General features: G+C 44.5%; 3 protein-coding genes across 3 annotated transcripts in view; 1 reads left to right on the top strand and 2 right to left on the bottom strand.

Annotated features, from left to right (window-relative positions):
* Positions 1–20,220, bottom strand: part of LOC101157114 (uncharacterized protein YMR317W-like) — a 178,039-nt gene that overhangs the window by 30,699 nt on the left and 127,120 nt on the right. The gene's annotated exons all lie outside the window — the stretch shown is intronic.
* Positions 1,451–8,364, top strand: LOC111946765. The gene is made up of 12 exons (XM_023950963.1): positions 1,451–1,576; positions 2,169–2,374; positions 3,049–3,187; positions 3,278–3,343; positions 4,136–4,382; positions 4,792–4,933; positions 5,010–5,153; positions 5,243–5,305; positions 5,508–5,566; positions 6,748–7,339; positions 7,524–7,623; positions 7,851–8,364. The coding sequence occupies exons 1-12, from the start codon at positions 1,451–1,453 to the stop codon at positions 8,268–8,270; spliced, it is 2,304 nt and encodes a 767-aa protein (XP_023806731.1). The 3' UTR covers positions 8,271–8,364.
* On the bottom strand, positions 13,383–17,872 carry LOC101156874 (photoreceptor-specific nuclear receptor-like). The gene is made up of 8 exons (XM_004066761.4): positions 17,488–17,872; positions 17,037–17,187; positions 16,046–16,149; positions 15,672–15,959; positions 15,160–15,338; positions 14,384–14,624; positions 14,140–14,245; positions 13,383–13,884 (listed from the first exon to the last, which is right to left on the bottom strand). The coding sequence occupies exons 1-8, from the start codon at positions 17,579–17,581 to the stop codon at positions 13,752–13,754; spliced, it is 1,296 nt and encodes a 431-aa protein (XP_004066809.1). The 5' UTR covers positions 17,582–17,872; the 3' UTR covers positions 13,383–13,751.

Here is a 20,220-nt window from a genome sequence, read left to right as displayed (position 1 = left end):
TTGGCTGGGGTGTCGGCATAGACACAAACACCCCAGCTAAGGGGGAGAAAACACTCGTAAACCGTCTAACTTGGCTAAAAGACAAGAAACAAATACATATATGTTAAAATATCAAAAAATATAAGAGTACAAATTCTAGATTAAACAAATTAAACAATAAAATGATGTGATAAAACATCATAAAGCAGAAGAATTAAAAAAATAAAAATTCTAGCTTATAAAAGATATGTTATGAAATCTAATTAGCAGCTGAGTTAAACAGGTTTGTATTTAGTTTCTTTTCAGAAACCTGGACAGTGGATGAGGCCCTCACATCCTCAGGTAAGCTGCTCCACAGACGAGGCCCGTAGTTTCTAAACGAGGCCTCGCCGTGGATTTTGGTCCTGACCCTGGGGACCTTCAGCAGGCCTGGACTTGAGGAGCTAAGGCCTCTGGGAGGTTCATAAGTTAAAAGCAAGTCGGAAATGAAAGAAGGACTAAGACCATGGACATTTTTAAAAACTAATAAAAGAAAGGAAGTCTTCTGTTATCCTGAGTCAGCACTTTCCATCCCATTTGAAGGTTTTCCCACCCCAGAGAACTGAGCTTGTATGTTGGAGCCCAGGCTGGCCCAAAGGCCACCAAAGACACCCATAGCCCATAACTCAACCCCCCATGGAGTGGGTTTGGGATGAAATCATCCAAGTGAAAGCAGATTAATGCTCATGTCTCAGGTCACACAAAGAGACGGAGAAGCTGGAAGAAGACGACGCCGTCAATCTGATGGGTCGTAGATGTTGGGGGGGCTTCCACCACAGTTCTCATGGGTGTCTGGATCTTCCAGACCCATTTGGAACATCTTGGGTTCTGTGTCCTCCGTTCTCCTGAAGGAGCTGCAGGTTTCAGTCATGTGGATGTTACTGAGCAAACAGCTCTGCTGGAGATTCTGTACTTGAAACTGGGATAGAAACTTCTTATCACTCAGTAAAGACGTGTCTGAACAGAACTCCTGGAGTTGAGAGGTCCATCCATGGACTTACTGTTTGGGAACCGACCGTCTTTATTTGGCTGGATTGAAACCTTTTTTTTGGTCTTTGGTCTGAAATGTTAGGAAGTGGGAGGAATGGTAGTTCTGACTTCATTGTGGCCACAGAAGCTTCCAGTGCAGACTCCAAGGGGATTTTTCATCAGATCTCTCCAATGTGCAGCTTGAGTGACAGCCATCAGTTATAGCACCAAGAAATATTCCGGATAAAGAAAACAAAACAATAAACTTAGGTGAAGTCATAAAATAGCTGAAATAGGTGTTTCCTGAATCAGTGCTGTCCCTCCTGTTGGTTTGGTCAAACCCGTTCTGCAGCCTTTTTCCTGCTCTGAGTGTGCATGCAGGCGTCTGCAGACTGCTGTATAAAGATGCTGCAGGTGGATGTGAGCAGCATCTTCTCCACAGAGTGGACTTTGGAGCACCAACATGACTTCCATGGTGCTGCTCCTGCTTCAGACGCTGCTGCTGCTCCCGCTGGTGTCGGCCTCTCATCACTTTGGGGGAACCGTGGGCTTCAGCTACAAAGGAACAAATCCTGATGGATCCTTCAAGGTGATGCTTGCAGCAATAGATTCATGTTATGGATTACTACTATTACAGTCTGTTTAATTACCTTTATGTGCTTTGATTCTTTTTAGTGGTTTAACTATTTTTAATTTCATTTGTGCTTTGAATCTTGATAGAAAGAAAAATGGAACGTTTGTCCCAACAATAATATTTCTACGTCTTAATTCACACCGTTCTGGTCAAACAAGTGCTCTGAATGATCTATTAGAAGAGGATTTTATGAAGGAAGTTCATTTTTTAACATTGATATCTAATTTAATTTAATCTTCAATATGGACAGAAAAGGTAGAAATTATTATTAGTATGTTTTTCAAACATTGTTGTTTTTAAGATGCAGAGCAACAAAAGAAAACTTTTTATTCAGAAAAGTCCTAAATAATCAACATACAAATATTTTGTTCTTTATTTGAGTATTTAGCCTTTGAAATGTTTTCTATTAACTTTTGTTAGTTCTATTTTTTCACTTTTGTGTTTTCTTTTATATTTCATTAAACCAGAAACTCAAAAACAGAAGTGAAGTACATCTCTCCTGCTGCAATAAAAGAGTTCCTTCATGTTGCTAACTTTTCTTCTATAGGTTTCCTTTCGTAACAAGGCCACCTATGATGGATGTCAGTTTAGTCACTACTGGTCCTGCTCCAGAGGGAACTGTGGCTCCACCAACGGGGGGCAGAAAACTGTGATTGACAGCAGTAGCAATGCTCCCATCTACAACAGCCAATGGTGTGAAACGGAAACAGTGGAAACAAGAACTGTTGGGAGTGACAAACCATTTGAACTGAGGTAAGCATGTTTTCAATGAATTCTCATCTCCAGCAGATTTGCTGCTTTACTTGAACTTGAAGTTCAATTTGTCTTTTTCCCAGCGATTTGAACTGTTGCTGGATTCCAACACGAAACGGTGTCAATAACTGGAGACTGAATACTCTGGTGGATCTGGGAAGAAGATCTGACACCCAAAAACCAAACAATTCACCAGACACTGGCGTTCTTCCCTTCATGAGGTAAACTTCAGTTGTGTTTTTCCTTTTCCCTCTTTTTCATTTAAAAACACAATGAACTTGCTGGCAGGTTCATTTCTGTGTGGCTGTGTTAAACTGGGACAAACAGGCTGTCTGTCACATGGTTCATGGCTTCAGATCCCACAATGCATCTGTCTTCTTAGGCAAGACACCAGAATTCCCAATGTCTTCAATGAGTGTTTTGGTAGAAGTGTCTGCTAAATCCCCTGTAAGGTCATTCTCTACTGACCAAATCATAATGCCAGTTAATTGTTAATAAGGTATTTTAGAAAGCAGCACTTTTCAAACAAGTTGATGACAAAGATTCCTTAATTGAAAGTCATTTGATTCATATCTGCTATGTAGTCAGTAACGTATGTGGTCATTTGTAATTACTTTCCTTGATTTAACCCAGTTTTGTTGTGAACTACTAGTCCTTCTTTGTGTCCATTCAAGAGTTCCTGAAAACTGCCCGCGGTCATACAAGCTGATGGCCTTTGATCCTGACGGTGACAGAGTCCGCTGTCGGTATGGAAACTACAATGACAGAGAGTGTGACGGATGTGATCAACCATCAGGCTTTCACCTTGATGAGGTTGGTTCAAAAACAGTTTTGTACAAGAATATCACAAACACAAGAAGTCGTGCTTTGTCAACTTCAGTTGTGTGGACTTTTCCCCTTCAGGATTCCTGCACGTTGCACTATCAGCAGGGCAGTGCTGACCCCAGAGTCTATGGCTTTGAGATGGTGGTAGAAGATTATTCCAGACAGCATATTGATCTGTTTTACTCAGACGGATCAAAGGCCCACAAGCATCCACTGCTGGCCAGAAGGAAGAGGAGTGTGTGGGTGGAGAGTTCTACACCATCCCTTCAAAACCAATCAGAGCCAATTCCCTTATGGCATTCATGGTGGTGGTGGGGACACAGAACCACACTACCACCAACGACAACACGAAGAACCACACTACCACCAACGACAACAACAACACGGAGAACCACACTACCACCAACGACAACAACAACACGGAGAACCACACTACCACCAACGACAACAACAACACGGAGAACCACACTACCACCAACGACAACAACAACAACACAGAGAACCACACTACCACCAACGACAACAACAACAACACGGAGAACCACACTACCACCAACAACAACAACACGGAGAACCACACTACCACCAACGACAACAACTACAACACAGAGAACCACACTACCACCAACGACAACGACAACACGAAGAACCACACTACCACCAACGACAACAACAACACGAAGAACCACACTACCACCAACGACAACAACAACACGGAGAACCACACTACCACCAACGACAACAACAACAACACAGAGAACCACACTACCACCAACAACAACAACACGAAGAACCACACTACCACCAACGACAACAACAACACGGAGAACCACACTACCACCAACGACAACAACAACAACACGGAGAACCACACTACCACCAACAACAACAACACGGAGAACCACACTACCACCAACGACAACAACTACAACACAGAGAACCACACTACCACCATCCCCAACATCAGCAGCAAGCCGTTGGATGTGGCCAACATCAACCACACCACCACCACCAACAACAACACAAACAACAACATCACCAACGACAACAACAACACAAACAACAACATCACCAACAACAAGCACAAGATCCACCACAAGACAAAGCACAACTACCGCAGGACATCCTCCGTACACCAACACTTCTCCTCTCAGTAAATTGCCCCTCCAGTTCTCTTTACTTGGTAAGGATATTTGTGTTTGTTGTCAGATTTTATGGAATTTTAATTCAAGTAATAAAAACCACCATCTTTTGATCCAGCAATGCTTTTTACCTTGCTACTGTTTTAACAAACACAGTCAACATACACAATGAAATATAAACTTTTACATGTTGTGCAAGACCACACAAAAGGTTTTCTGTTCCGATCGTATGACATCACAGCCTAAGCACTGAAGAACAAAGAGACAGTGTTATCTTAATTCTAATATTAACATTTTCCACTGGTTCTTTTAGGATTCAACAGAGTCAGATTACATTTAGTTCAGATGAATACTTTTCCTTTTTTTATCAGTGAACTCCAAGAAGCATTGTTGATTTTATTATGCGGTACTTAAATTTAGAATGTTCTTGTCTCTCCTTCCTAACTGCAGTGGATCCAGCAGTCCCTTCCTGTAAAGAAGGAGTCTACCTGCCAACGTTTGTGCATCCAACCCCTGCAGATGGAGCACGCATTAAGGCAGAGGTCAACAAAGAGGTGGAGATTAAAGTCAAGGCAGAAGCAACTCATTCAGTGTAAGTCAGGTGGAGCTCAGAGAAGCCTGGTGGCTGCAGGATGCCATCAATCATCCTCTCTTTGGTTTTCATGCAGAATGCAAGACCTCATCATGAGTGGACCTTCAAACATTAGCATGCACAGGAGCACACACAATGAGTTTGTCATCCGGTGGACACCCATGGCAGATGACCTGGGAGAGCATTACCCAATCTGCTTTGCTGTGGAATCAGCAACTGGGTGAGCCTAGAGTTTGTTTCATTTAGCAAAAAGATAGTTAGGAGGAAGAAACAATCATCAACAATCCCATTTTCTTCATTTTTTTACAGGTCAGCTATTAGCAGCTTTCAGACTGCCTCCTATAATCATGTTCATGCTACAGCCGTCTCACAGTAAGTGACATTTCACTTTTTAAAACCTTAAGAAAATTATAAATTATTATTTATTGGAATTATTTATTGACCTTTTAAAGCAGATTCCCATTATACGCAACAAACACTGCTCTTTTTTCCAAAATAGTTTTTTTTTATATTAAGACACACATGAACACACATTTTTCCCCTGAATGCAAAGGTCTTATAAATATTTTTTTAGGTCTGGTGTCTATCAGACTGAGATGAGGTGTGTTCTTGTGGACGTTGGAAAGGAGCAAAGTGAGTCTACAATCTTCTATTATAAAAAGAAAACCTGACAATGGCACAAAGGCAAAGCGCCAAATATTGAACTTATTTACAACTACTCAAATAAATCAGTTATTATTAAAAATGCTAATTTCATGCCAATTTCCTGCTAAACAAAGTGTTCCCCTTAACAAAAAGCAGTAAACTTAGCGAATCATGAACCTGAGCATAATTATGGCAAGTACAAGAGGTACATGTAGTGTGGGAAGTATACTTACTGAATACTTTTTCAGAACAAATTGGAACATTTTAAGTTTACAATAAATAGAGAGGAAATGAAAAGTAAACTTCAAGCATTCTGCCTCACTTTTAGTACAAACTAAGGCCGAATCTGAATTCTTCCCCTACATTTACTCCCTACCCCTACATTCAGCCCTCCAAACGGACAGTTATAGAAAAATTGTGTCTTCTAATTCAAACCCTAACCCTTCTAACCCTAACCGTCTTCAGTAGTCGCAGGTCAGCTACCTTAGTGCGGAGCTGCTAGGTCTTGGAACTACATAACAACATAGTTTTTTTTTACCTTTAGAAAAGTCATGCTGAAACAAAAAGTCATTACTTGCATTTAGATGTAACTTCTGTGCATCAGCGCACACCCACGTGAAGAAAAGCACTACTCCGCCATGGCACAGTGCGGCGCAGAACACCCTTGCAGCAGAGGGATGCCCTTTTTAAGGGTGAGCTTTAAAAAAACCATTTGGAACAACTCTACCCTTCCAAATGCCCCTACAATTGGAAGGGTAAGGAGAAGCCGTAGGGGTAAGGGAGGAAGTCAGATTTGGCCTAAGTATACTACTAACACACCTAAATAGACTACTTTTAGCAGTGGGTCTTCAAAATGAATCCCCTCAGAAATGGCTTATTTAAAAGAAAATAGCAGCCAAAATGCAACTTTCCTCTATTCCAGGGGTGGGCAATTCCAGGCCTCGAGGGCCAGTGTGTCTGCATGATTTCCAGATAGTCTTGCCCTACTCATGGCTGATTACCTGGTTCAGGTGTGTCCAGCCAATCAGAACATGCCAGAGCAGGGTATGCTGGAAAACATGCAGGACTGCGGCCCTCAGTGCCCACCTCTGCTCTATTCTATACATGTATGTCATTTTGTAGATCTGTGGAGATGAAGGTGTTTTTTAATGAATGGTTTCTTCCTCCAGTCAAAGCCAACGTGGTCTGTGGTGAGTCCTCCATGAGGGTGGAGATCCCCAAAGATTCCCTCACTGGACTTTTTGAAGACCATCTGGAGCTGAGTGACCCCACCAACACTGTCTGCAGCCTGACCACTCACTCCAACAGCTCTCACGTCATCGCCGACTTCCCCCTCAACGCCTGTGGCACTCAGATCGAGGAGGATGACGAGAACCTCTTCTTCAAGAATGAGATCACCACAGTGGACGACCCCAGTCAGCTGATCACCAGGAAGCACCTCATGGAGATCAGCTTCTACTGCCAGTACGCCAAGAAAAGCAACATGACTGTGGGTTTCACAGCTCACAGGAAGAACATCACCGTGTGGGAGAGAGGCTTCGGCACCTTCACCTACCAGTTTGAGTTCTACCCAGACAGCCAGTACCAAGCCATGATTGACCCGAACTCCTACCCTCTGGAGTATGAGCTAGGAAGCAAGATCTACATGGAGATTGAAGCCTCCTCTTCACCCAACAACACTGAGATGTTTGTGGAGTCCTGCAGAGCCTCACCCTATGACAACCCCAACTACCACTCCACCTACACCATCATTGACAATGGGTAGGCATGAGAACATAGCACAGAGAAAATCCATCTATTTTCCAACCACAGGTCATATTCTGTTATCCGTGGGTCACCTCTAGGGTCATTCAGAGTCAAGAAGAGGAGTTTTTTTAGATTGTACTTTGTGTGGTATCTTGCCATTCCCAGACAAAAAGACTAACATCTCTGTATCATCCTGAAGGTGCACAGTGGATCCAACTGTTCAGATTTACGCCCCCTCCAACCAGAAACAGTTCCGGTTCAGCGTGGAGGCCTTCAAGTTCATTGGTTTGCATGATCAGGTTCGTGTTCTTATGTCTCGGTGTAGCCGCCACCGTTCTCCTTTTTCTGTGACAAAGTTCTATAAAACTGCTGCTCTGACTTTAGAAAGTTTAACCCTGTGATAGGAGCTTGAATGAATGTGGTTCTGTGGCAGACGTTTGAGGAGGCTTTGACCACATTTGTGTCCCTGGTCCACTAGAGGGCGCAGCAGGACAGGAAGAGTGACACAGTGTGATGTTGTGTTCAGGTGTACATCAGCTGCTCAGTGATGGTGTGTGAAGCAGGGAACCCCAACACCAGGTGCTCTCAGGGATGCATGAACTCCTCCAGTTCCAACGATCATCATCACATCCACAAGAGAGAGGCCGGCGTCCAGAGCGGAGCACACTTCATTTCCCAGGGTCCTTTGCGACTGCACTCAGACAACAGTGTTTCAGGTAAGTACGGCAGTCCAGAAGAGGTTTCTGAGTCCGTCTGTGAGCCAGACGGAGTCAGCTCAGCCTGTCTTGTTTCCAGGGATGAACCTGAACCTGGTCTTCATGGCCGGATGTCTTCTGGCTGCTGTGGGAATGATCTGTGGCACGGTCGTCTTCAGGACCAAAATGGCCCAAGTCCAACCTCGACCTCCGTTCCCCCTTTGAAAGCTGTAAGGGATTTGTTTTCATGACTTTATCTCAGGGTTACAGTGTCTGGGTTTGAGCTTGTGTGCATTTAAACAGATGTTTTTAACTTTTGAAATCATCTTTGCTGCTTGAAGCTGAAAGGGGATTTTTTTCTAAAAGGGTAAAATTCTGTGTTTTCTATACATTGATGTAAAGTGTGATGGTCCTGCACCGCAACTGTCAGCTGATTGTCACCTCCTGCAGCTTTGATGCTGTTACCAATGTTGTACTTGTTAAAGATTCAAACCAATCAGCTCTCTGGGATTTTAAAATGTCTTTTTGCTGAAAAATTTGCTTTGTGTTTTGTTGTGTTGTTGATTCTTACTGACTATTTAAACATCTTCATTTTTCACTTGTCATATTTCTCTTCCACTTTTTCACAAACAGTCCTGTACAGTTGAAGAAAATGGTGTTTTTGGTCTTTTATCTTCTAGTGGCATTTTTCTGATGGTGGAGGACATCTAAAATGAAAAAGAAAGCTTAAAACTGCATTTCTTTTCTTCAAATTGTTGTGAATTAGGAGATGACAAAGAATGCTGTTTGAAAAAGATCGTATTTGTGACGTAGAAAAACAAATCAGAGTCTCTCTGCTCTGCTTCATTCTGATGTATCAACTGTCAGACAAATAGATCCACGAAGGTCTTTGTTTTCCTGGAATCTGGATCTAAACTGTACGACTGGATAACTGCAAAACTGCTCGCCATATTTGTTGCACTGTAATGTTAGCTCGGGGTGGTGAGGGGCTGTAAGCTAGCTGGAGAGCGAGTAAACAAAGGGATGATGAGAAGTCAGGGGGGGGCTTACTTCTTGGTGTATTGGGCCCCATGTCCATCGCTCAAAATGGCATAATCATAATTTAAAAAAAACACTTTGAAAATAGATGGAAAGATGATCAAAGTGGGTCTAAAACAGTTCTGTTCAGTTTAGATCCCACGTGAGTTTTCCCACGTCGTCGCGCTCTGTGGTTACATTCCTCCGAGAGCGGAAGCACAGGCGGCTCTGGAGACAATATATAACACAACCACAGAACTGCAGTCCAAGCACCCAGGGGCGTTCATGATTATTTCTGGTGATTTTAACCACGTATCCCTGGAAACTACTCTGCCCACCTTTCACCAATATGTCGACTGCCCCACTCGAAATAACAGAACTATTGATCTTCTGTATGCAAACACTCTGGACGCAAACTCAGCTGCCCCTCCCCCCCCCTTAGAAAATCGGACCACAACCTCATACACCTGCAGCCTAGCTACACCCCTCTTGTGAAGGGCAGCTACCACCAGACAGGTCAGGAGATGGTCTGCTGGAGCTGAGGAGGCCCTCAGAGACTGCTTTGAGTGCACGGACTGGAGTGAACTGATTGGGTCTCATGGAGATGACATTGAAGGAGCTGCGGGCTGCATGACGGACTATATGAACTTCTGTGTGGACTTGGTGGTGCCTGTCAGAACTGTCAGGAGTTTCTCAAATAACAAACCCTGGGTTACCAGGGAAGTTAAGGCAGTTCTGAACAGGAAGAAGAGGGCTTTCAGGAGCAAAGATCGGTAGGAGATGAGAAAGGTCCAACAGGAACTAAAAGTCTGCATGAAGGAGGCCAAAGAAGCACACTGGAGGAAGCTAGAGCAGAAGTTGAAGGACAACAACCTGCGTGAGGTCTGGAACACCATGAAGACCATGACTGGATGCAGCAAAAAAGAGAGCGGTGTGACAGGCGGGAGTCAGGAGAGGGCAGATGAACTCAATATTTTCTTCAACCGGTTCAGCTCCCCCCAGGCTACCCCCCATGTTGCCTGCTCCCCGGTTCTGCAGTGTCCCACCGATCTCCCCAACCATCTTGCTTCTGCTCCCCCTCCTGCTGCCCTCCCCTTGCCCCCATCTCAGTCACCAACTCCCGATGATCACCCCTTTTCCATCACTGCGGATCAAGTGAGCAGGGAACTGAGACGACTCCACCCCAGGAAGGCAGCTGGCCCAGACCGAGTGAGTCCACGGCTCCTTAACCCTTGTGCTATCTTAGATGACCCCCCCCCTTACATTGACGTGTTCTCCCTACCATGACAAAGGTGGATAAAGGTGGAAAGATTTCATGTAATCCATGGACACCAGTGAAGATCACAAATCATTGAAGAAAAAAGGTTCAGCGCACTGTCTAGTGGGTCTAGATGACCCAACTCCCGACGTTAAAGTGCCTAGGATAGCACAAGGGTTAAGGCCTATGCTGCAGAACTGGGAGAACCCCTACAGCAGGTCTATAACCTGAGCCTGCTGCTGGGGAGGGTCCCATCACTGTGGAAAACATCATGCATAGTTCCTGTGCCCAAGAAGAGTCTCCCCAGTGAGCTGAATGACTACAGGCCGGACTACAGGCCCTTACATCTCATGTCATGAAGACGCTGGAGCGGCTTGTCTTGCATTGCCTGAGACCCCAGGTGCGGGGGGATGAGGACCCTCTCCAGTTCGCCTACAACCTAAAGTAGGAGTTGAGGACGCCGTCCTGTATCTTCTACATCGGGCCCTCTCCTACCTGGACACCGGGGGCTGTGCTGTGAGAATGCTCTTTTTTGACTTCTCCAGCGCCTTTAATACAATCCAGCCCCTCCTTCTCCAGCAGAAGCTCCTCTCCCTTGGTGTGAACTTCCACCTGGTGTCATGGATAATGAACTATCTGACCAACAGGCCACAATTTGTCAAAATGGGGAGTTGCAGTTCCTCCATGCTGACTGGCAGCACGGGGGCTCCACAGGGCACAGTCCTATCACCTCTCCTCTTTACCCTCTACACCACCGACTTCCACTACAACTCTGATGCATGCCACCTTCAGAAGTTCTCGGATGACACAGCAATTGTGGCATGTATCAAAGAGGTTGAGGAGGGGGAGTACAGACAGCTGGTGGAGGACTTTGTGCACTGGAGCCAACGAAACTGCCTCCACCTGAACACATCCAAGACAAAGGAGATGGTGCTGGACTTCCGACAAACACCTACTGAGGTTCAGCCCATCCTCATTGGTGGAGCAGAGGTGGAGGTAGTGGATAACTACAAATACCTTGGAGTCCTCCTGGACAATAAGCTGAACTGGTCGGTAAACTTGGACTCCATATATAGGAAGGGGCAGAGCAGGTTGTACTTTGTAAAAAGACTCGCCTCTTTCAATGTCTGCTCAGATCTCCTTTTGATGTTTCATCAGTCTATTGTTTTAAGAGCCCTGTCCTATGCGGTGGTGTGTTGGGGGTGTGCGCGAACAAAAAGGACATAAAAAAACTGAATCGTCTGACCAGGAGGGCAAGCTGTGTGGTGGGGCGGAGCCTGGAGACAGTGGAGGTGGTGGCAGAGCGGAGGATACTGTCCAAACTGGACAGCATCATGAAGAACACTGGTCATCCCTTGCATGGACTCTTTAGTGACCAGAGGAGCACATTCAGCGACCGCCTTCGCTCTCTGCCATGCTCCACAGAAAGACCCAGGAAGTCCTTTGCACCGAGTGCAATTAGACTGTTCAATGCTGCTGGGAGGGGAGGGGGCATGAGGAGGAGTCACTAAACAGGCATCTACTTTTTACCACTTTTATGGTTTTGCTTTTACTTCTTCTATTTTGTTTTCATTGCTCTTATATTTTTATCCCTTTTGTTCTGTTTTTAGTGGGTGTGACTATTTTATGATTTTATGACTATTTATTACTCAACTACTTTAAATTTCTATTGAATGTTTCTGTATTTGAGCAGCATCGGATGGATATGCAAGTTCCCTCGGGATTAATAAAGTACTCTATCTATCTATCTATCTAGATGTTTTCTCTCACATTGAACAGAAAACAGTGTTGAACTCTTACCAATATGGGTCTGTGGCGCCAAAACCCCCCAGCCACGTTCTCGCTTCCATGGACGCAGCTGCTCATGGCAAACAGAAACAGGAAGGGCTGCTCACTAAAGTTTTCTGTACATTAAGGGGAATCTTTGTCAGAAATAACAATGTCAGCAGAAAACCTCTCAGCATCTTCCTCAGAGGAGCAGCACATCCATCTGGAAGAGATTCCTAATATTTTACAGACACATTACAGTGAGCCCTCACTACGTCATGGTCCACCTTCCACAGTCGGGTTTCACAGAAAACACCGAAAACACCAAAACACCTCTGATGTACAGTCACAGAACCAGCTTTTGGGATTATTTGTTTATCTACATTTCTTTATTTTACATGGAAGCAGTTCAAAGATGAACAGATTCATGTGAGAAAACATTTTAATGCTTCACATTAAAGATGTTTCTTTGTCTATAAGTTTTCATTTCAGAAGTTTGAACTACAAACTGCATTTCCACTTTTCTGTGACTGTTTTATCATTGTGCTATCCTATGGGGTCCAGATGACCCCACCCTTACATTGACGTGTTCTCACCACCATGACAAAGGTGGATAAAGGTGAAGATCACAAATCATTGAAGAAAAAAGGTTCAGAACACTGTATAGTGGGTCTAGATGACCCAACTCCCAATGTTAAAGTGCCTAGGATAGAACAAGGGATACGGCAGCATTTATGAAGGAGAACCTGGAACAGACGCCCAAGAGTGAGTGGAAACATTTTTATCTCTAAGCCAGAAGAGGGTGGTGTTTGAGAAGCTGTATACCAGAACTGGATTAAGTGACTCCTCCCCCTGGCGTTCCAAACAGGAAGTACCTGCTGGCTCCAAGAAGCCAAAATCCCATAGACTTCAATAGAGAAAGCAGACTTCTTAGGTTCTTCCATTATCAGACACAGTTGTGTTTTTTTCCACAAAACACAACTGTGTCTGATAACAGAAGAACCTAAGAAGTCATTTAAAAATACAGACACCATGAACTTTATTGAAATAGAGAAAGAAACAGCTGTTCCTCCGTCATTCTATTGGTCAGAAGAAACATTCTGGATCTGATGCCTTTTTTTGATCATCCAGATTTATTCTCATTTTTTATGTGGTTCAAGCTCAAGTTATAAACTCCACCTATAATAGGTGGAGCCTATGCCCCCACATCCAACGCTCAAAATGTTTGATTGACAGGTCTCACATACAGTCAAGGAAAGTAACTTATAAAAAAGTAGAAGTTGGTGCAGTTCTGTAAGGTAGAAAAATGAGTCGTCAAAAATCTGTTTCAACACGTTTTACTTTAAAAAGGCAAAACTTAAGTCACTTTATTGACAGAAGTAGCAGACAATCCATCTACCAACCGACATCAGCACTGGAACACCGATAATGAAACAGCAAAGACAAAATACTACAGGCTGAAAGGACGTCAGCAGAGAAATAAATACAATTGAAACAGACAGCAAACATTTCAACAGGAACTGGACGGTTTTTATGGTTCAGCAACAGCAGACGAGGAAGCAGCAAGAAATCAATCAAAGGGTTTTTACAAAAATCCCAAGATGCAGCTCTCTGACATGAATGCAGAGAAGGAAGCAAACATCCGTCACATGTTATCGCTCTGAGTCCCACTGAGACCTGCACACAGAATTCAGTTCTTGAACATGTCGCACAGCAGCTTCTCCATGGGAGTGTTTCCAATGGTCCTGTGGAAGAACAGCAACTCGATCCGCTCCGAGTTCACAAAGCGCAGCGAGGGGAGAAGAAGCAGCAGCTTTCCAAACCTGAAAGACCAAAGCAGAAAGATGCTCAGCAGGCAAGATGGAGAAGAAGGACAGAAGCTTCACGAAGCTTCACGAAGCATCACGAAGCATCACGAAGCATCCAAAACCGTCAATCAAAAATCGGCCTTATAGAACTAATGACGGTCAGATGAGGTCCAACGTGTGACTGAGTTCAAATCCAAATCCTTCATTCCTCAACAAGACAGTCAAAGGTGTTTCATTGGCTTCATCTGAGCTCTGCTTCTTCCTTCCTACCGGGCTGGTTGGCTGGGGTAGTGGGAGCGGATGTGTTGTCCCAGCATGACTTGAGACTGATCCTGGAGGTTCTCCACTTGTTCTGGATCCTTCAAACCTCGAGTCTCTGTGTGGGAAAGAACTGAATTAAGCATCAAATTCAAGGAATTCTCCTTCATTTCGGAGCATATTAGGCAGGTCAGCTGTTACGATTGGTTTGTCTGTAATGCTAGAGACAAATTGGAGCATGTTTTGTGATTCTAACCTGGTTTAAAAAGCACAATGGCCTTGAGACAGGCAAACTCTGTGGGATCCACGGCGAGGGCCTTGAAGCGGCTGAAGGCCTCCTGCAGGAGCCGCAGGTCCAGACCGGTGTAGCTGGTCTTGCCCTGCATGCCGGGGCAGAGGTCGGGCAGGGACAGCAGCGGGCAGCTGTCCAGCGGCAGCGACCACTGGATGGCACAGAGCAGGAAGAGCTCGCTCCACGCCTCCTCCAACAGGATCACCTGTGAACACAGAAGCAGCGTTTGGAAACACGACATTAAGCAACCAGATCTGCTGGAAGAACAACAAATAATCCTAGTGATGGTCAGTTTGTCGTGTGTAGAAGCTCTCCTAAATTCCAGTTTGAACCAAACAAGAGAACTCTGGTTCTCTGAAAGACCCATTCTGATGAAGATGGTGCTTTGGTGTTTTTAACATCTGTTTGTCATGATGGAGGACAAATATAAAGACAATTAGGATTAACATTAGATGCATGATCAGGAATAAAGGACCAGTTGAAAACAGATCACTTTAAAAAAAAGCAGCATCAGAAGATGATGAGAGTGGATCTTCCAGCAGTGATTCTGTTTATTTCCAAGTGTTTTTGTCAATAATGAACAGCCTAAAGTCAAAGTTTGTTGTGTGTTTAGTAAAGTTGTAAAGATTCCTTCTTCCAGGTGCATTTGTTGAGGATTTTCTGTTCATCATGCAGCTCTTATCATGATGTCAGAGATCCATGCTGGCTTCTTTTCTCAGCCTGTTCTCGGCTGCTCTTACCTGGTCTCTGAAGGGCAGGTTGGAGAAGACCGGCAGGTTTTTGGCCCACTTGACGGACATGAAGAGCAGCCTGGCTGAGGTCTCGTAGACGTTTTCTGAGCTGGAGGGGTACAGAGCCATGTGGTACTCTGATGACGCTCTCTCCGGCTCGTTGCTCGTCACATCAATGTTTTCATCCACTGAGACACAAACAAGAGGTCTGGGTCAGCAGAGGAACGCATTCTTTGGAGCGGCCACAACTCAGTTTCAGCAAATCGTTACAATTAAAAGTAAATAATGAGGTATAGTTAAGCCAACGTGATGGGGTGATGATTCTGACCTCCTCAGACTTTAGGAGCTGCTCTAAAGCCTTTTTGCTGCTCTACACTCTCAGCTTGAGCTTCAGTCTTTACAGTAGAGCTGCTTTCAGGCTGCGTGGAGGAAAACCCTCTTTCCTCCAGACAGAGCAGGAAGTGGTTTGCTTTTTTGGTAAAGGAATGTTTTGGAGACGAGTGTGATGTTGACCTCCTCACCGTCTTCAGGCTCCAGCTTGGCACAGGTCTCAGCCGTCATGAGGCTGGCCATGAAGCGGTGGTTGTTCTGAGGACTGACGCAGCGCTGGGGGGTGACGGAGGACGTGATGGCCATGGAGGAAGTGATGTGGGGCCATGTGATGACAGAACCGCTGGAGGAGGAGGAGGAAGAGGAGGACGAGGATGCAGGTTCTCTTGTGGTGGCCAGGTGCTCCTTCTCCGGGTCCACATCGATGGAGTCCAGGCGGACCTGGGCGGTGCTGCGGGGCTGCCGCTCATTCTGCACGGCTGCAGAGAGGAGATGACAGGGGGGGCTCAGGTTTGGCCCTCTGACGGACAGCAGGGGGCGACTGAGACAGAGCTCAGAAACTCACCGTCTTTGTTCATGCCGGCCTGCAGGCACTTCTTCAGCCGACACGCCTGACACTGGTTCCGGTGGGCTTTGTCCACTGGACACATGCCGGTACCTGCCTGGCACCTGTTGACCCAATCAAGCTCTTAAAGTCCAATCAAAACGGAACCATACACTGAACCGTTTCTGGTTAGACAATGTGAGACTTTAGTTTGTCCTTCAGTTGACTGAAGGGTTCGCTGTAAATGAGGTAGTTGGTCTTTATCTTTTCTTTTCTCTAATGGCAGACAGAAAACCTTCAGCAGAGCTAGAGACCATCATGGACTTTTCTTGGAGCAAAAAGCTCTTTTCTCTAGATCAACGTTTGGCTGTTTTAGACACTGTTGAAGTGTTGGAGACAGTTGTATTGACAGGTGTCTGCAGGTTAGGTTCATGTTTTTGCTCTTTGCTCCCTTTAATATTTATATATACGTCACCTCAAATATAAATGTGTTACCACGACAAAATAACACGAAAAAATGTTTCACTCTCTTGAGGATCATTATGTCGTTGTGGAGAACAGAATATATAATCTTATATAATCTGTGATCGAGAAAAGAAAAACGTTTATTAAAAGAAAAACACATTATTAGCATTAAACTACAAAGTTGTGTTAAATGTGTAAACATTTTTCAGTTTCAGATATATTATTAAACTATATCTATATATAGATATATTGATATCTATATATATCTATATATAGAGAGAGAGATATAGATATATATGTAGTTTAACTGTAGTTTCAAGGTGTGTTGTGAAAGAGCCAATCAGTAGACCGGAAGCCAAAACGCAGAGGTTAATTGTTTTTATTTTTATTTTAAAAAGAAGTACGTACAATTATTTTTAGCTATCTATTGTAGCTTTCGGTAAGTACATGTTGGTGTTGGAGCTGAGCCTGACCTCTGCGTGGTGAAGCAGAGCCTGTACAGTGATTTGTCGGGGGGGGGGGGGGGGGGGGGGGGGTGTTCTCTTGCCTGTAGATGAGCCTCCTCCTCACGCTCCTCTTGAAGAAGCCGCTGCAACCATTGCAGGCGTAGATGCCGTAGTGTTTCCCGCTGCTGGTGTCTCCGCACACTTTGCAGACCAGAGCTGGGCTCAGAGCCTTTCCCGGGCCTGGACTCTTGGCTGCAAGTCAAAACGCGTCAACGGGGCAGTTAGTTATCGTGGGCTGAGCCAGGCTTTGTTGGGTGCGTGTGCCTGCCATCTGCACATGACCTCGGCCGCCCCGCAGCTCCACGTTTGAGTCTGATAGGTTTAACTACAAGCATATCTATGACATCTCTTCAATAGAATGACACTGAACTTCAGTGAGCAGCTAGAAACCACTGAGCTGTCAGATCTGTTCAAACTGCTAACATGCATCATAAAGCAAACAAAAGAACATGTCACAACCCATTGGGTCCCTCTGGGAGGATTTGCTCTCACCTCCTCTGCTGTCTTCAGCCCCGCTGCTGCCAGACGACTCGGTGGGAGACGACGAGGCCATCATGGGGATCTTTGACAGGTGATCTTCCATCATTTTCCACTCAAAATGATTAAGTGGAATGATGTGAGACAAAGCGGCTGTTTCTGTCAGACGAGCTTGAACTCTTGTCAATGTTATTTCCAGATGAGGTCCCCTGGCTCTCCCTTGGGCCCCTGGGGGCAGTTCTCAGCCTGTAATGTTGTTGGAGACTTCAGCAGATGAAGATGGTCAGGGGTCCTCCCACTGGCTGATCTGACACTTGTTGCTGGTCTGTCTGGAGGCTGAGCGTTGCCGGGGTCTGTAGCCGTCTGCGGGTTCTCCTCGCCAGCAGGTCCTCAAAAGGGAGTCCAGGGGGTGGAGGGGCAGGATTAGCTCCAAGCGCTGTGTAAGCAGCATGCATATTTGTCATCCTCTTAATCTTTACTGTTCATCTAGCGGATCAATCAGTCACATTGCTGGAACACTGGTGTGGAGCTGAAGCAGGAGGGGGGAGAAAGACGGACTGGCCTCACAGCTTCAGCTGGAATATGGCGGTTTGTAACTTTAGAGCAGCTCCCGTCTCCTCGCGTCTCCTTTGCCCCCATCACTCAACACTCGTCTTTAGTGACTGCAATTAAAGGGACGAGGCACACATTATTATATTTACCCGCCCCTTCAATTTGTATGCCCCCCTCCGGTGCTCCTTTGGAGCCTCTGAATGTGCTGTGTATTTGTTCTGTATGATTGCCTTCATTCATAATGAGTTTGCAGAGGAGCTGCCTATTAACTCTCCTTTCCATCCATTTTTTACATAAACCTCAGATCAATGATTCTCCTCAGTTGCAGGTGAAAAAGTTAACAGGGGGACATTAGAAGCACGAGGGACTGAAGCAGCTCTCATTCAGACAAGTCCTCTTTAACGTGTCTTTAACGGCCCCAGAAGTCTTTTTTCTAGTCACTCATGGGCTGTTTCCTGCATGTCAGCAGCAAAACAAAGAATTTCCCTCAGAAAACAGCAATCAGCTTTATTTTGTTTCACAGCACTGGTTTCTTATTTCAACTCAGGGCCAAAACAAAAAGGAACAGATGACCTGATTTACCAATGCAGTTCAGTTCCATGTTTATTATAAGGAACAAATTCACAGCAGAGATGGTCTCAAAATGCAAGTCAAAACTAGAATTAAATACGATCAAATGTTCCCAAAGGAATCCAGGATTGTCATTTTCCATCTCAGACCAGATCAATCCAATCCAAACCGTGCTGGGAATTGTGTAAAGGTCCAACATTAATGACAGAGAAAGGCTCAGGGTCAAACCGAACAGACAGCTTTGTGCTTTCCACGACAAAAAACACTGTTAGCTCTTAAAGCTTGTGTCTGAATTCTCTCACTACTCACTACTGAGCGCACTATTTAGTGGGTTCACCATTTTCTAGTGCAGTCTGGGCCTACAATTCCAAAATCACATGCCCTGGAAATTTCCCAGAAGTCTCTGCCAAAAACCAGTGTGCTTCAAAGCTCACTAGATCGGAAAATATGGACCACCATGCATTGAACGGTGTCATTTGGAAAGAAGTATTTCCATTTATTTTTCATAAACCAGGTAAGTTTTCTCCATCAGAAAACTTTGACAAATTGGTGACATCATATTTATTGTAAAAAAAAAAGAAAATGTAGAGAGCAGGGTGTCTGAACTCCAGGATCCTCGATGATCCCGCACCATTGAGAGTTCAAGGGTTGTTAGTGACGAACTTTGTAGACAGCCAAAGACTTTTTTTTCCACAGACTTTATTGAACACAACAATCCAAGAACCACCCAGGGGGTATAATTATATTTTACACAAAGACATAGAAGCTGAAGCACAGATCAAGTGTTTTTTAATTGTTTCTTATTGTCAGAATGTTTTATTGTGTCCATGAATTGTTTGACCTCACTGACAAAGACAGAGAAATGAGGGGTATGATTTGAAAATATGGATTTATGAATGTGCCATTTGCATAAAAATAAAATGATATCAATTATGTATAATTGTTCTTTTTTATGAGATGGACAATCCATGAGGCCAAACTGTATATGTTCTGAGTACAGGCGGAAGTCTAAGTCTATGTGGAAATGAAGTTACAAACTTTAGACCAGAGTTTAGCGGAAAAAGGACATGACCAAAATAAATGAACAGCATTTCAGGCTGTTCTGGACAAAAAAAGAAGATACATCAGTGTCTTTTTTGAATCTTTGCAGATATAGACTTTTTCACCCTCAAAAGCGTTTTAAATCAATGAAAAAGTGCACACAGCCACCTACTGCATGGGGGTGAAACAGCAGCATTTCTTGGTTAATGTGACGTACAGGGAGATGTTGGAAAAGGAAAACAATTGAGTTCAAGTAGACATCAGTATTGAATATCCGGAACAAGAAAGGACTACTTTTTGTACAGAATGAGAATAACAGGCTTACAAAAAGTTACTTTTACAGGTAAACTGTTCTAAGAAGTGGTTAGCAGACAGTTATATTTAGACAGTTACATGTATCCCTTGTGCTAATCTAGCCACAGGGGTTGCAAGCCAGTTACTTCTGTGCCAGTCCCAAGCCCGGATAAATAGAGAGGGTTGCGTCAGGAAGGGCATCCGGCGTAAAAATTGCCAAAATAACCATGCGAATCATCCACAACACTTTAGACATACCGGATCGGTCGAGGCCCGGGTTAACAACGACCG

This window comes from Oryzias latipes, chromosome 3 (assembly GCF_002234675.1).
Source record: "Oryzias latipes chromosome 3, ASM223467v1".
Taxonomy (NCBI): domain Eukaryota; kingdom Metazoa; phylum Chordata; class Actinopteri; order Beloniformes; family Adrianichthyidae; genus Oryzias; species Oryzias latipes.
Note: the sequence above shows the minus strand (reverse complement) of the source record. Positions and strands in the feature narration are given on the sequence as shown.

Coding starts and splice junctions, on each gene's coding strand:
- LOC111946765 (XM_023950963.1), top strand. CDS start 1,451: ATGACTTCCATGGTGCTGCTCCTGCTTCAGACGCTGCTGCTGCTCCCG. Junction 1,577..2,168: donor ATCCTGATGGATCCTTCAAG/GTGATGCTTGCA, acceptor TTTCTTCTATAG/GTTTCCTTTCGTAACAAGGC. Junction 2,375..3,048: donor GACAAACCATTTGAACTGAG/GTAAGCATGTTT, acceptor TGTCCATTCAAG/AGTTCCTGAAAACTGCCCGC.
- LOC101156874 (XM_004066761.4), bottom strand. CDS start 17,581: ATGATGGAAGATCACCTGTCAAAGATCCCCATGATGGCCTCGTCGTCT. Junction 16,150..17,036: donor AGGAGGAGGCTCATCTACAG/GCAAGAGAACAC, acceptor TTGGGTCAACAG/GTGCCAGGCAGGTACCGGCA. Junction 14,246..14,383: donor CATTGTGCTTTTTAAACCAG/GTTAGAATCACA, acceptor TTTCCCACACAG/AGACTCGAGGTTTGAAGGAT.